The sequence below is a fragment of the Myodes glareolus genome, chromosome 14 (genome assembly GCF_982192425.1).
Source record: "Myodes glareolus chromosome 14, mMyoGla1.1, whole genome shotgun sequence".
Taxonomy (NCBI): domain Eukaryota; kingdom Metazoa; phylum Chordata; class Mammalia; order Rodentia; family Cricetidae; genus Myodes; species Myodes glareolus.
Window position 1 is genome coordinate 70,267,761 of NC_142039.1, and position 13,027 is coordinate 70,280,787.

Sequence of the window (13,027 nt, forward strand, 5' to 3'; positions counted from 1 at the left end):
CTATATTAAAGGGCCGCAGCGTTAGGAAGGTTGAGAACCATTGTTCTAGAAGATAGCGGATTGTAAGTACTGTAACTGAGCCAGAAGGCGTCTCCAGCTCCTACCACTCTCAGTCATCCAAGCCCACCAGTTTGTTTCACGCGGTAATCTGTTAGCGGCTTCTTGCTTCCAGACATGAAGGCCCAGGTGACCACAACACACGGGTCTCCCACAGGGTTAATGGCCTTCCCAGACTTGCCATCTCCTCTCCCTCCAACGACTCTCGGGAAAGGGGAAAGGGGCTGACTAAATACGCAAACTGCTTTCAGCTACGTAGCTGGACTTCAAGGCGAGGTTGAGGGGGCTTCTCTGCTGTAAATCTGGCAGGCGTCTGCCAAGCGTACGCAGACAGGACCAGGTTTCTACAGCAAATGGGAACGCCACACAGATGGGGCGGAGCCTTGAGCCAGGCGCTCTGTGCCAATAAAGGCGGCGTTTTCCTACTTGCAGAGGCGGAGCCTCTACGCAATGCGGGTCTTTTTGAGGTTCTCTTCTTACTCTGAGTCGGCGGGGGCCCCCTAGTGCTGATCCTGGTTTGCTCCAGGTGTCTGGCGGGCTTCCCAGTTTCCTGCAGACCCTCTCCTACTCCAGCTGAAACTGGAAGCGAAAACTTTCAGTGGTGCTTCTGGGAGGGGAGAGTACCGCCTGCCGGGAGCTGTGCCCTCTACTAGGCCAATGTCTCCAACGGTTTTGTTTGCGTTGGGCAGGTGTGCGTGGATGTGTCTGTACAGGACTGGAGTGGGAGGGGTCTGCTAACGGCTAGCGACGTCTTTCTGCGACTCAGCTGCAACAGTAATAGAGAGCGCAGGTCTGCACGAGCGCTCTGTTTGCACTCTCGCCGGGTGCTGACACTCGGGCTCGCGCGCGTGCACGTGCGTGCATGCGTATTTACGATGCCAGTGCTTTTTTTTTTTTTTTTTTTTTTTTTTGCTTCTCTTGGCCTGCACCCCTTTTCCTGCCAGGAGGTGGCGCCCGATGCTAACTTCCCGCCTCCCAGTCAACTTTAGTCCCAGCACAAGTAGCGGTGGGGGCGATCACCCTCCCTCCGAGTCTTGGGCCTGCTTGCAATAGGAGATGGATAAACTGAGATCCCAGGTAGTCAGCGATGTGCCTGTGTTGAGTGTGCCAGACCCAAAGAGCGGAGGGGCAGTCCGGGGCCCTGAGGCCCAGCCCTGCCCATGCGGCGCTAGCTACAGACAGATTGGCTTTATTCATGGACACGCTGGGGGGCGGCTGGGCCGACCCACCCGGGACACGCTCACACGGTGGGTGGGGGGCTCTCCATGCCACAATCACAACACACGACGCCCGCGCTTGGACCGAGCGGGCTGAGGGAGGGGGCATGGCACGAACTGGCTCCTGGTTTGGGTTAAAAAAAAAATATTGTAGGGGTCGAAGTGGGGCTGCCCGGGGGGCCCCTCGGAGAACCTCTGTTGGGATGGGGAAGGAGCCATAGCTTTCCCATCTTGGTTTAAAAATACATAGAACATGCTACATCCGCGCAGACACTGGACCAGATGGAGGGTGAGGGGTATCACTGGTGAGGCAGAGCTCCCAGCCGGGCCTCTGCGCGACTCCAGTTCACTCCTCAGGGATGAATGCGGGCAAGTAAAACAGACGGAAGGGCAGGGCAGACTCTAACACAGGCCCGACGGCGGTGCCTCGGAGCCGAAGGAAGATCTTGTGTTTGGGGGGAAAAGGTAGAAGGACAGCCCTGGTTCTGGGGATGAGGGATGGAACAGGGGCAGGGAAGGAATTGTGCTGCTGGTGCCGGGGCCCTCCTGGACCCTTACGCCTCTGGTTCATATTCCTGATATTCCTCCTGCAGCGGGGGAGGGAGTGGAATAGAGAAGAGCATAAAGGAAGGGTTGGAGACTGAGTGGTCAAATGCAGCCCACCAGTTTCCTCCCCAGCAAGGAGGAACAATGTTTGCCCCACCCCCAGGGTAGGAAGAAACCTGGAGTTGGGTCCCGCTGCCGAGGTAGTCCAAGGCAGTTAGTTGTGCCTGGGTCCTAGTATTAGACACCATCTGCCATCTTTCCGCTCCTCTCTACTTCCACCTCCTGGAGCCTGAGTTATTGAAGCCCCCAGTTCAACTTCTTACATTGGGGACCTCCCACCCTGCTAGGGGTGACGTCATCTTCAGGGACGCCCCCTCCCAGCCCTGTGGCCCCCTCACCTGCGGTGTTCCCTCATAACTTTCCCCTTCAGGTTCCATCAGGGGTTCAATCAGTGGCTCTTCAGCGGCTTCTTGGGCCACCTCCTCTGGCTGTGGACAGAGGAGAGCAGGGCTGTGTGGGCAGCTGGACACTCCTTAAAATCTCATGCTAGCATGACATGGGTTGCTTGGAAGAGTGAGGTAGACTAGGGTAGCTTGGCAGTGCAAGGGATGTTTGGGCGAGGTGTCTATTTGGAGATCTTAAAAAGGAGAAGATGCAGGTGTGACTGGTGAATTCCCACCCGATCATCAGGGGAAGCTAGGAGTGTGGAGGGAGGGAGGGTTGAGCATTCTGCTGCTCAGCCCAGCACCTGACAGCCTCTACCTCTATCCCTGAGACTGACAGCTGATGGGTCTCCCGTTTAGGCTCAGTCAAACTGCTGGACTAACTATAGGACCCAGGAGAGAATTCCGGAAGCTCCCAGCTCAGGCAGAAGGGAGCTGCAGGCTCAGGTCTGGGGCTGGAGAGGGGCTCTGTGCCATTCCCTCCGCAGCCTTCCACCCATCCCTCCCTCCCCCAGGCTGAGCTTGGCCTGATTTCTTCACTGTAGCTATTTTAAGATAAGCTGGAAGCAACAGCTCATGGAGTTGCTTGGATGTGTGAGCTAAGACTCTCCCCTCCCCCCCTGCATCTGCTGCCCAGATGGGCACAGACCAATGAACATTCAGGTAGAGGTCTGCTAGACACATGGCCCGCCACCTGCAAATGAGCACACATATGTAAACACGTGATAACTTGGGGTGTATGCATGGCTGTAGAAGACCACATGTGGACCAGAACATGCCTAGGACCCTGGACCTGTGGGACTGAAAAGTTGGCGCTTCCAGTTGCCTTAGTCCCATGGGTGGCTTCAGCTCCTTGGAGTCCTGTCTACCTGCACCCTTTAGGGTTTTTCACCCCTTTGAGGGCTTCACGTCTCCTGTAAATAAGGATGGCGGCTCAGTCCTCTCTTTGTGGGGATGACCAGAGAGATGAGAAATATTAGTTTGTCTCAAGTTACCCAGACACGACTGGAATCCAGGAAAGACACAGCTCAAAGTCCCAGCTTGAGGCCTTCAGGGTATAGCTTCATGCTAGAACCTGTGTCTAGTGTGCTAAAGGCCTTGGCTCAAACTGCAGCACCCACATCCCAAATAAATCCCAGCTTGAGCCCTTTGTGTGGAAGCGAATACAGCAGGACAGTAGAAAAGGCTCAGCACCTAACCACAGTGGAACATGGATCCCTGGGAATGGAGAATGGGGGCACAGATCGTAGCAGGCTTAGAGGTCACACGGTGGATTAGGCAAAGCAGAATACAGAAGAGCTTGCCCTCTTCCTGATGACATACTCATGAGATTAAAAAAGCACCCCACAAGTCTGCAGTGATGGAAGTCAGGAGGCAGGTGCCTTGAGGGGGTAGGCAGGGCTTGGACTGAAGGGAGCTAAGGGAGTCCCTCCATGATCCAGGCACATCCTAATGCCTCATGTAGGCCTGGCTAGAAGGGACCCTAAAGGCAGCGTAGTGCAGGAATTCTGGAGGCTGGTGTTTTGTGTCTTGAGCCGACTGTTGGCTTCATTGGAGAGATCCCCTTCCAAAATGCCTTTCTTTTGGGGGTGTGTGTGTGTGTGTGTGTGTGTGTAGTTAAAGCCGCCTTTAAAAAAAGATTTTTTTTTTTGCTGGGCAGTGTTGGTGCACACCTTTAATCCCAGCACTCGGGAGGCAGAGGCACGTGGATCTCTGTGAGTTCGAGGCCAGCATGGTCTACAAGAACTAGTTCCAGGACAGGCTCCAAAGCTACAGAGAAACCCTGTCTCGAAAAACCAAATACATACATACATACATACATACATACATATATATATATATATAGTTATATAGTTATATAGTTATATGTATGAGTGCTTGTCTGCATGTATATCTTCTATATGCCATGTGTGGGCCTGGGTCCTAAAGAGGCCAGAAGAGGACATTGGATCCTTTGGAACTGGAGTTACAGATGGTTGTGAGTCACTATGTGGATGCTGGGAACCTAACTCAGTTCCTCTGCAAGAGCAACAAGTTCTTTTAGCTGCTGGGCCATCTCTTCAGTCCCACAAGAAAAAGTCTTACATACTCCTGCCAGGCCACATGTTCACTGCTGGCCTGGTCGTGAGCATTCACCGTTTGCCGGCCAGGCTTTCTATCATGGTGGCTCTCAAGGTGGGGTCTCTAGACCTATAGCGTTACAGTCACTTGTGTTTTTGTCTCCTGACTTCTGCCTCAGGACCTTTGTGTTTCCTGCTCAGAACAGCTTGAAATACAGCTCCGGCACATCTTCTTGGGGCTGTCCAATGGCACCTCCCCAGGGAAGCTCTCCTAGCTCAGGTAGTCCTGTCACAGTGCTTTGCCCCATCACAGCGTTCTCTTCACTGCGCATGCGTACCCCGTCTGACACGCGTGCGCACTGGCTGGTTTTGCGCTGTGATCTCTCACTATCTCAGTAGCGTGAATGCAGGGCCCCACCCACTGTGGAGCCACTAAGAACAGGTCTTCGCTGGCACGGACATCCATTCAATGAAAGGAAATGACTGAACAAGCCGAGGCATGTTCAGACATGCCCAGGAATATCTGAACTCATGCTGGTAAGCGGGCTATGCACTCACAGCCCCTTCTGGGTCCCTTCCCAGGGAGCATGGCATCTATGCACACCTCCCCACTGCTTCATTCTGAGCCCAGTGTAGCACAGACTTGTAGGAAAGGAGGCAAGCAAGCGTGTGCCCCAGGCTGGAGGACTAGAGGTGGATGGTGGCAGGCATGTGTGCCCAGCATGCCCATCATACGCTGGGGGATCACTTGCCTTCAGGTCTGTGGGGAACTCCTCCTTCTTCACCAGGCCTGTGGCTGCCGCAATGTTCCCAGCCCCAGAGAACACAGCTCCTCCCAGATGTGATGCCTGCTCCTTGGTTTTCTCAGCCACTGGAGCAGGGAGGTATTGGGGGAAGGGTTCAGTGCCAGGAGCCCCCGACATAGTGTCCCGAAGTCTTCCTTCCCCAGGGGCAACCCCACAAAGAAACCTCAGGAGCCACCATACCCCTCACCCCCCTAAAGTCCTAGGACTGGTCTGGTACCTGAGGCCACACCTTGTACCACTCCCTCTTTGGTCTTGCTTCCTATAGGAAGAAAGGAGCATATTTCAGAAGTCTGTGCATAGCGAGCAGAGATTCCAACCCAATGCAATGGGTCCCCTGAACTGCCTCCCTGAACCCCCACATCCCACAATTCTCACCCCCACGCTAATTACACTCAGTTCCTACACATATTTGCTCAGGCCTTCTGCTCCCCTGCCCCAACACCCACACTCCCCAGTGGAGGCTGTCTGAATGGCGGTGCAAAGCTTGTAACTTCTGGTCTGCAGCCTGGGCAGCGAGAGGAGGGGTGGTATAGCTCTCTCTCTTTACAGTTGGAAACCAGAAGCTCAGTAAGGGTCTGCAATTGGTTAGGAGCTGAGTGAGCAAGCATTCAAAGCCGACTTAAAACTCCTGCTCTCAGGTGCCGTGTATATGTGTAGTCCAAGATGGGAGGTGGTGCTGGGAGGAGCAGAGCCAGGTGTTTGGAAGATGCCCTTGGTGCCCCGTGTATGTCTCTCATGAGTGGCTCCTCCAAACAAGGGCCAGTTCTTCCTTTGGACTAAAGCGGAGAGTGTTAGGTGCAGGTGAGTCTAACGGTGATGTTCAGACTGTAGAAGGCACTCATGACACTGACTGGGTCTTTGTCAGATGCCGACATGGTACTGGAAGAGGCAAGAAGTTCCGACCATGGGGTGTGTATCCTCCTGGGCCTGGGCACCCTGCCATGTGAAGACTTAGCAGCCAGACAAAGGCTAGTAAATCTAGGCTAAGGGTCAATACGGAGAGGGCGAGACTAGGTTAGCCAGAGTCACGGGTGAGGCCCGGCTGGAATGAAGTGGACCCCAAACTAAGGCCAGCCAGAAGTTGGAGGTGGAAGGGACAGGAGTCATGCCACGCGTTATTTATTCCCTCCTCAACAAACTGTTTGTACATTTTATGTGCAAGGCCTGTCAGACTGTCTGACGGGCCAGTGGCCCATTGTCTCACCTGGAGTGGTAGGGAAAGAATATTTAGACTGCAGGGACTACAAGAGGTGGGGACACCGCCTGGGACTTGAGATACGGGGAGCACACTGATATTCTAAAAGGAGACTAGCGAGGGAGAACCAAAAACGTGGAACCAGGCAGGCAAAACACCACCCGAGGACCAGGAGCATTGGGCATGGTGAAAAACAATGCTGGAAATGCAGGCTGAGGAGGGCCACGAGGGGTACTGCATGCTAGGCTACAGGAGCCGGGGTCTTAAAGCAGAGGTTTCTGGGAAAGGGAAGACTAGAAAGTAAGTGTCTGCCGAGGAAAAAGCCTCCGTGGCTTGGAGAGGCAGAGCCTATTAGCAGAGAGACAATAGTGGGGTGCCAGGGGTTTAAGAAGCAAAAGACAAGGAAGGAGTAAAAGGGGGGCAGAACCTGGCTAGGCAGATGTGGGCTCACGGCTGGGCTTACCTACCGCTGCTCTTGCCTCTGGCGGCAATACTTCCTGGCCTCCCTGCAATTTACTCGTCCCTGTAGCTTGGAGGGACAACTGTGAACTGGTCAGATCATGTCAGTCTCTCACGTACAGCCTTTAATGGCAATTACAAGGATGCTCCAGCCTGACTCACAAGGTCTTCTTGTGAACTGGCTCTTGCCTAGCGACCTGAGCTCGTCCTTCGCCGTGACTCTCTACGGTCCTCGTCTCCCGCCTTTCTGCCTTCCCAGGCTTCTTGGTATTCAGGCCTGTTCCACACACACCACCCTCACAGGTAGCTCCCCTTTGGCTTTCTTTCCCCCAAATGATTCCCACACTTGATGCTTGATGCTAGATCCATCCCGGAAATGCTGTGCCTCGCCACGAGGAATTCGCAGTTTTGTCCCCTTGCCTCGTCACAGCTCAGCATCCACACAATGCTTGGCACAGAGTATGTTTTTAATGAGCATCCAAATTTGCTATGACCTTGGGCAAACTGTCCGGCTCTTTTATATCTTTTTCTACAAGAGCAAGCCCTGGCCCACCATATGAGCTCCAAAACAAGTCTGCTAGCTTCCATTCCCAGCCTTATGGAAAGACATTAACCTCCTGACCTTTGTCCTGATGCCAGCTGACCTCTGAGAGGAGGGTGAACTGGAGGAACAACGGGGTAAACCCACAGGCAGTGTGTGTGGGGGGAGCAGGTAGCTGGAGAGAGCCCGCCAATACCCAGGGAAGGTGGGGCTTCCCGGCTGGATTTACACCCCAGCTTTAGGCTTTCCCAGCTGTGTGACCTTGGGTAGAATGGTTGGCAGAGGGCCCCAGTGTCCCTGATCTGTAGAAAAAAGGCCAGGAGCATCAGATGCTGTGGCCTTTCACGGCCCTTGGCCTCAAGTAAAGGTTCCCCATCAGGTCACTATTAATAGTGATGTCAGGATAAGAAAAAGGAAACTTTGGTGAGCTCACTGCATTGTCCCAGGTCTTTCGTTTGAACACCATCTTCACTAGCTCCCACCCTGTTCCCACCTCCCTCTGGTCAATTCCATGAGCTGGCTGTGTCCCCAGTGACCCCTACTGACCTCGCCCATCTGCTGACTCATATTCTCACGCTCAGACCCCTCAATCTCTCTGAGGACCCTTCCTGGTACCCCCAGAAGACACCCAGCCCGGCAGCCCCTTGCCCACCGACGTAGAGGACGCCCTCCTTGGTCTTCTCTGCTGCCTCGGTGACCCCCTGTTTGGTTTTCTCAGCTGCAGCCACAACGCCCTCCTTGGCCATGGACAGGCCCTTCATGAACACGTCCATCCTGGCGGCCTGGGGAGGGCGAACACACAAGTGCCAGGTGCTGGCTCCACACGTTCACTCCGGCCCTCCCGGAGGACCTGGTGCCCCCTCCCTCCATCCCTGAGAATTGGCGCGCTTCTGGGCCCAGAGTCCCTCCTACCCACTCCACTCCAGCTCTAGGCCTCAGGGCCAGGCTGCGGCGAGTCCTAGCGTCCTTGAAACCCCGGGACGCGGGAGGGGCCACCATCTCGGTTATCCGGAGATCTGCAACCTGCAGGCCCGCAGAACCGGAAGCTGGGCTCGGCGCGAACACCCGGACCCGACACACGCACACGACAGTCACACGGTCAGCATGCAAACACACACCATGGACATGCTCACGTGCACACACAAGACACGGCCGTTCAGAAGCGCATGGACACTCTGACACACGGGCACGGACGCACGTCCGCACATCCACCCAGACTGTAGCAACGGAGAGGACAGACACACGCATCCTGCAGTGCACCTGCCCGCGCCTGCCCAGCGCTTTCTACCTTCGTGCCCACGTTTCCCCCCAGTGCAGTCTCCATTTCCCTCCTCACCGTCCCCTCGGTCCCTTTGGACCCCAGTTCGATCCGCTTCCCTGCGCCTCACCTAGGTTTCGGGGGCCGGGCTGGCGATGGAGCTGTGGTGGCGGCAGCGGCAAGCAGACGCCGAGGTTGGACTACGCGGGGCAGGGTTAGGATCGGAGCCAGTGGGGTCCAGCCGTGGTCAGGAGCTTGGGTCACTGGCCCTGAACAGGAGCGCAGCAGTGGTCCGGCCTCGGGTGCGCTACCACCAAAGGATGCTACTCGCACGCTCCGGCTCAGCTCCGGCTCCAGCTCTAGCGCTGCGGCAGCTCTGAGCTCAGCACCCCCCCTGGTGGCCGCGCCGCCCCTTCCGCCTGACTGACAGGGGGCGGGGAGGGTGACATCTCCTCAGAGCAGGCAAGCCTCCGGGGGCGGGCCTCTGACGTGTAGTCGGGGGACCCTGGTGCTTGAGACGCTAGTCTTTGGGGAGTATGGGAGGGGGCAATGCGGCGAGAGAGGAGTGGGAAAGAAATGATGCGGTTGGCTTGGGAGTTGAGATAGATTCGAATCCTAGCTGGGTTTGTCAGTGACTGTGGGATCTTGAACCGCTTAGCCAGTTCCCTCTTCTGTAGAACCAAGCAGGGAATCAATGCCTGTCTGGGCAGCGCTTTGATGTGTAGTGCAGGTTCGAGGGTGAAGAACCTCTGGGGGGGGGGGGGGAGCAACACAAGGATCTGACCTCAGGGAGATGCCGCGTGTATGCACTCATGCCCACGCAGAGATGAGAGGTAGGGAACAAAATAAATGTATCCACACTTAAACCAAACAGGGTTATTTCAGCTGCGAGAGGTGCTGGGAAGATAGTGAAACGCTGGTGTGAGAGACAGGGCTTGAGGCAGGGTCAGCAGACAGCAAAGCCCTCTGCAAAGAACCTTCCTGGAGTAGAGAGATCCCGAAGAAGCACCAAAGCACACTAAGAAAGGCGAGGGATCCACATAGCCGGACCTTCGAGTGCAAAGGTCAGAGACACTGCCATGCCAAGGGGCAGTCAGAAGGCAGAGCCACCTACAGTAGGAGCTAAAGAGAAGAGGACATGGACCTTCGCGTATAGTTATGGGCAGGGATTCTGGATGCACAATGGGACCTCAGTCAGCTCGATGACAGAATTGTGCCCATGCAGGTGTGGAATGGCAGGTGAAAGGGACCCTGTCAGTACAGGGAGTCAAGGGAGGAAGTAAAAAGGAGGTGGCACTTATTGCGGGCTTCACCGAATGGGTAAGATGTTCCCTCGGGAACAAGGTTGGAAGGGTGTTTTAGGCTGTGGCTATAACACAGGCAAAGGCAGTGGGCACAGAAGCGCGGGGTGTGTGAGAGATGAGTGATGAGCTAAGGTGTGCCAGCAGCAGACAGCAGGGCACAGGCAGGAAAACGCTCATGGCTGTAGCAGGACTGTTGAGTTGGCAGAGGCTGTTAGGAGGCCGGTTTGGCAGCATTTGTCAGGACTATGAGTGCATAGTCCTTTGGGATCAGAGGCTCCCCTTCCAGGAACTCGCTCTGCGGATCCCTAGTCACGTGTGTGCACACCGACACATGTGTGTGCACAGGTGCAGGCATGGCCATTGTAGACTACAACCAACAATGTCCTCTTAGAGGTCTGGTTACTTACTTCCTTACAGGATACCCACCCGATGGCACACTGTGATGTGGAAAGGAGCCAGGAGCCTGACCCCCATGTACCAACACACTAGTGAAACAAGACATGTTAGTGAGAAGCAGGCTGCAAAACTTGTAGGTACTGAACATGCTAATTCTGTTTCATAGAAAAATTATATTACATACTTATATATTTAATAAGTTATATGTAAGAACATAGTTTTTTGTACATCAATATGATTTTTATTTTATTAGTATCAGCATATATTAATATATAAATGTATATGTACATATTATATGTATTTATCACATGCAATATGTATTAAATATAGATATGTTCCATATGAATACACATACAGTTGACTTTCCCTGTCAAAGTGTTCTGCATCCTTAGGTTCAGCCAACAGCTGCAAGAAGACCATCCGGAGGGATGGCTCAGTGATTGAGTGTATTGCTCTTCCAGAAGACTAGAGTTTAATTCCCAGTAAACACGTAAGGCCACTCACCACCATTTGTAATTCCAGCTCTAGAGGATCTTCTGGCCTCTACAAGTAGTGTGTTCATGTGTGCAGAGCCACACACATATACACAGTAAAATGTTTTAGTCAAATCTTAAATAAGAAGAAAATTTGTGAGAACAAATGCTGTCTATGCTGAACACATACAATTTTCTTGCCGTTGTCTTTTAAGCAATAGTTACCTAACACTGAACTGTAGCAGGCCTTAGAAGTCTCCAGGATGATTAGCCTGTGGAGGTGGTGCAAAACCTGGATGTGGTGCCTTACCGATCCACATGAGGTCTTGAGCATCCCCTGACTGCAGTGCCTGCAGCGGGTTCTGAATCAGTCTCCGAGGATACCAAGGGTTGTTTGTGTACCTTCATAATAAGAGAAACACAGGACTCTGTGAAGACAGTCACAAAACCACTGACCAAGTTGGCCCTGGGAAGTGGGGGCCCAAAGGGAGCAGGTTCAGGAACAGGGACTTTGGTTGTTCCTTCACTTTTTTTTTTCCAGGCAGGATTTCACTGTGTAGCTCTGGCTGACCCTGGGACTGGTCCTGTAGACCAGCACAGCTTTGAATTCACGGAGATCTGCCTGCCTCTGCCTCCCGAGTGCTGGTATTAAAGGCATGCGCCACCACTGCCCAGCTTACCTGTGTGTGAGTCCTGTTTGATTATTTTCCATAGCTTTGGAGGTTTGTCCAAAACTCTGGTGTCTGGGAAGCCCTCATAGCCTGTTCAGCAATGGGCTCAGCCTCACTCCAGGCTGCACGGTCGCCTTCCCAGGGATGGAGCTGCCTGGTGTTTGGTCATAGGTGTCTCAGATGCTTAGATGAGCTGCAGGATTTCTGTGTCCCACATCCAGAACTCTGGATGCCAGAAAGAATAAGAATAAAGAAGGGTGGGCCAAGAGGGAGAAGAGAAAAAAAGCAGAAGGGTAGACAGAGACGAGCAGCTTGGGCCTCATACTGCAGGAAGTGGGAAGACATGGAACAATTTCAGGGTTTTGTGGTTTTGTTGTTTGTTCGTTACGAGACAAAGTCTCACTCTATAGCCCAGGCTGGATCGGACTCACAGAGAGTCACCTGCCTCTGTCCCACGAGTGCTAGGATTAGAGGGATGCACTACCATGCCTGACTAAAATTCTATTTTTGAAGTTAGTCTAAGGGTACAGTCCATCAAGGTGGGAAGGCACAGCAGTGGGCGCTTGAGGTGGCTAGTCACATTGTGTCCACAGCAAGGAGATGGACGTTGGTGCTGGACACCAGGCCATCAAATGGCGCTGCCCACATTTAGGGTGTGTCTCTCTACCTCGATGAACCAAACCTAGAAACTCCCTCACAGACACGCATGGAGGTTTGTCTCCCAAGTCGTTCCAGACTCTCTCAGTTGACGCTGAGTAAAAGGAGAGATGCCAGTGACATCTCAGTGTCTCCTGGCTGCCCATCGGGAGGTCGGTACAGAAGCTTCAGCTGAGAATGAGATCGCTGGAGATGGCCTTCCTAGCAGGGCAAGAGGAGATCACAGCAAGTGATCAGGGCTGCGTAGGGTGCTGGGACTGTGTTGGTCTTGTCAGCATCAGCGGTGACAGCCGCCTTGCTAAGTCTGTGTCAACTGTTCCCATCTCTGAGATTTTCCTACAAGTCAAGCGCTCGTCTACTGGAAGAGTGCAGACACTAAGAAAATTACATTAATTAAAGTGATAGTGTGTTGGGGGTACAAATGTGTGTGTGTGTGAATGAGAGAAAGAATAGGACACTGTGGTGACAGAGAAGCTTGCATCAGGCATGTCTGAGCAGGCCTGGGAAGCAATGGGATGGGGCTGGTGAAGCCTGGGAAGTAGAAGGGACTGGCAGACGGTGAGTGGCGACTGCCTGTCTTTAGGCCAGAATGGCTGGCACATAGCTAGAGAGAACATACTAGAAAAGGAGGGCCAGAAATGTGCTGTGACCACTGTAATGAGCACAGGAGACAGCAGTGATCCTTCTTTCTTCCTTTCTTTTGTTCCTTTCTCCTCCTACTGTTTTAAGATGGGATCTTGCTGTAGCCCAGGCTTTCCTGAATCTAGTGACATACATCTCTCCCAAATTCTGGGATCACAGGTCTGTGCCACTATGGCTGATCTTTGCTTTCATTTTTTAATTGTTGCTGTATTGGGGGAGCATGGCTCTTGGGCATAGGTGACAGCTGGGGTCTGGTTCAGAGTCACACAGGTGGTCAGACGTGCTTTTCTGGATTTCAGTTC

The 13,027-nt window shown here is 53.5% G+C and overlaps 1 protein-coding gene across 2 annotated transcripts; it reads right to left on the bottom strand.

The window, feature by feature from the left end:
* Window positions 1-1,230: 1,230 nt before the first annotated feature.
* On the bottom strand, window positions 1,231-8,967 carry Sncb (synuclein beta). 2 transcript variants are annotated; one of them, XM_048447823.3, is made up of 6 exons: window positions 8,713-8,967; window positions 7,977-8,106; window positions 5,347-5,388; window positions 5,076-5,194; window positions 2,219-2,308; window positions 1,231-1,861 (listed from the first exon to the last, which is right to left on the bottom strand). In XM_048447823.3, exons 2-6 carry the CDS (start codon window positions 8,095-8,097, stop codon window positions 1,829-1,831), a joined length of 405 nt encoding a protein of 134 aa, XP_048303780.1. In that variant the 5' UTR covers window positions 8,098-8,106; window positions 8,713-8,967; the 3' UTR covers window positions 1,231-1,828. The 2 variants fall into 2 exon arrangements, with proteins under 2 accessions (XP_048303780.1, XP_048303779.1); XM_048447822.3 differs by lacking the exon at window positions 8,713-8,967 and adding an exon at window positions 8,237-8,347.
* Between the last annotated feature and the right edge of the window lie 4,060 nt (window positions 8,968-13,027).

Bases quoted from the DNA above. Each gene is read 5' to 3' on its own strand.
- Sncb (XM_048447822.3), bottom strand. From the start codon at position 8,323: ATGGTGGCCCCTCCCGCGTCCCGGGGTTTCAAGGACGCTAGGACTCGC. The intron at 8,107-8,236 runs GTAGGAGGGACT...CGCCCTCCCCAG, and splicing joins CTAGAGCTGGAGTGGAGTGG to GCCGCCAGGATGGACGTGTT. The intron at 5,389-7,976 runs GTGGGCAAGGGG...TTCTTCCTATAG, and splicing joins GGAGGGCGTCCTCTACGTCG to GAAGCAAGACCAAAGAGGGA.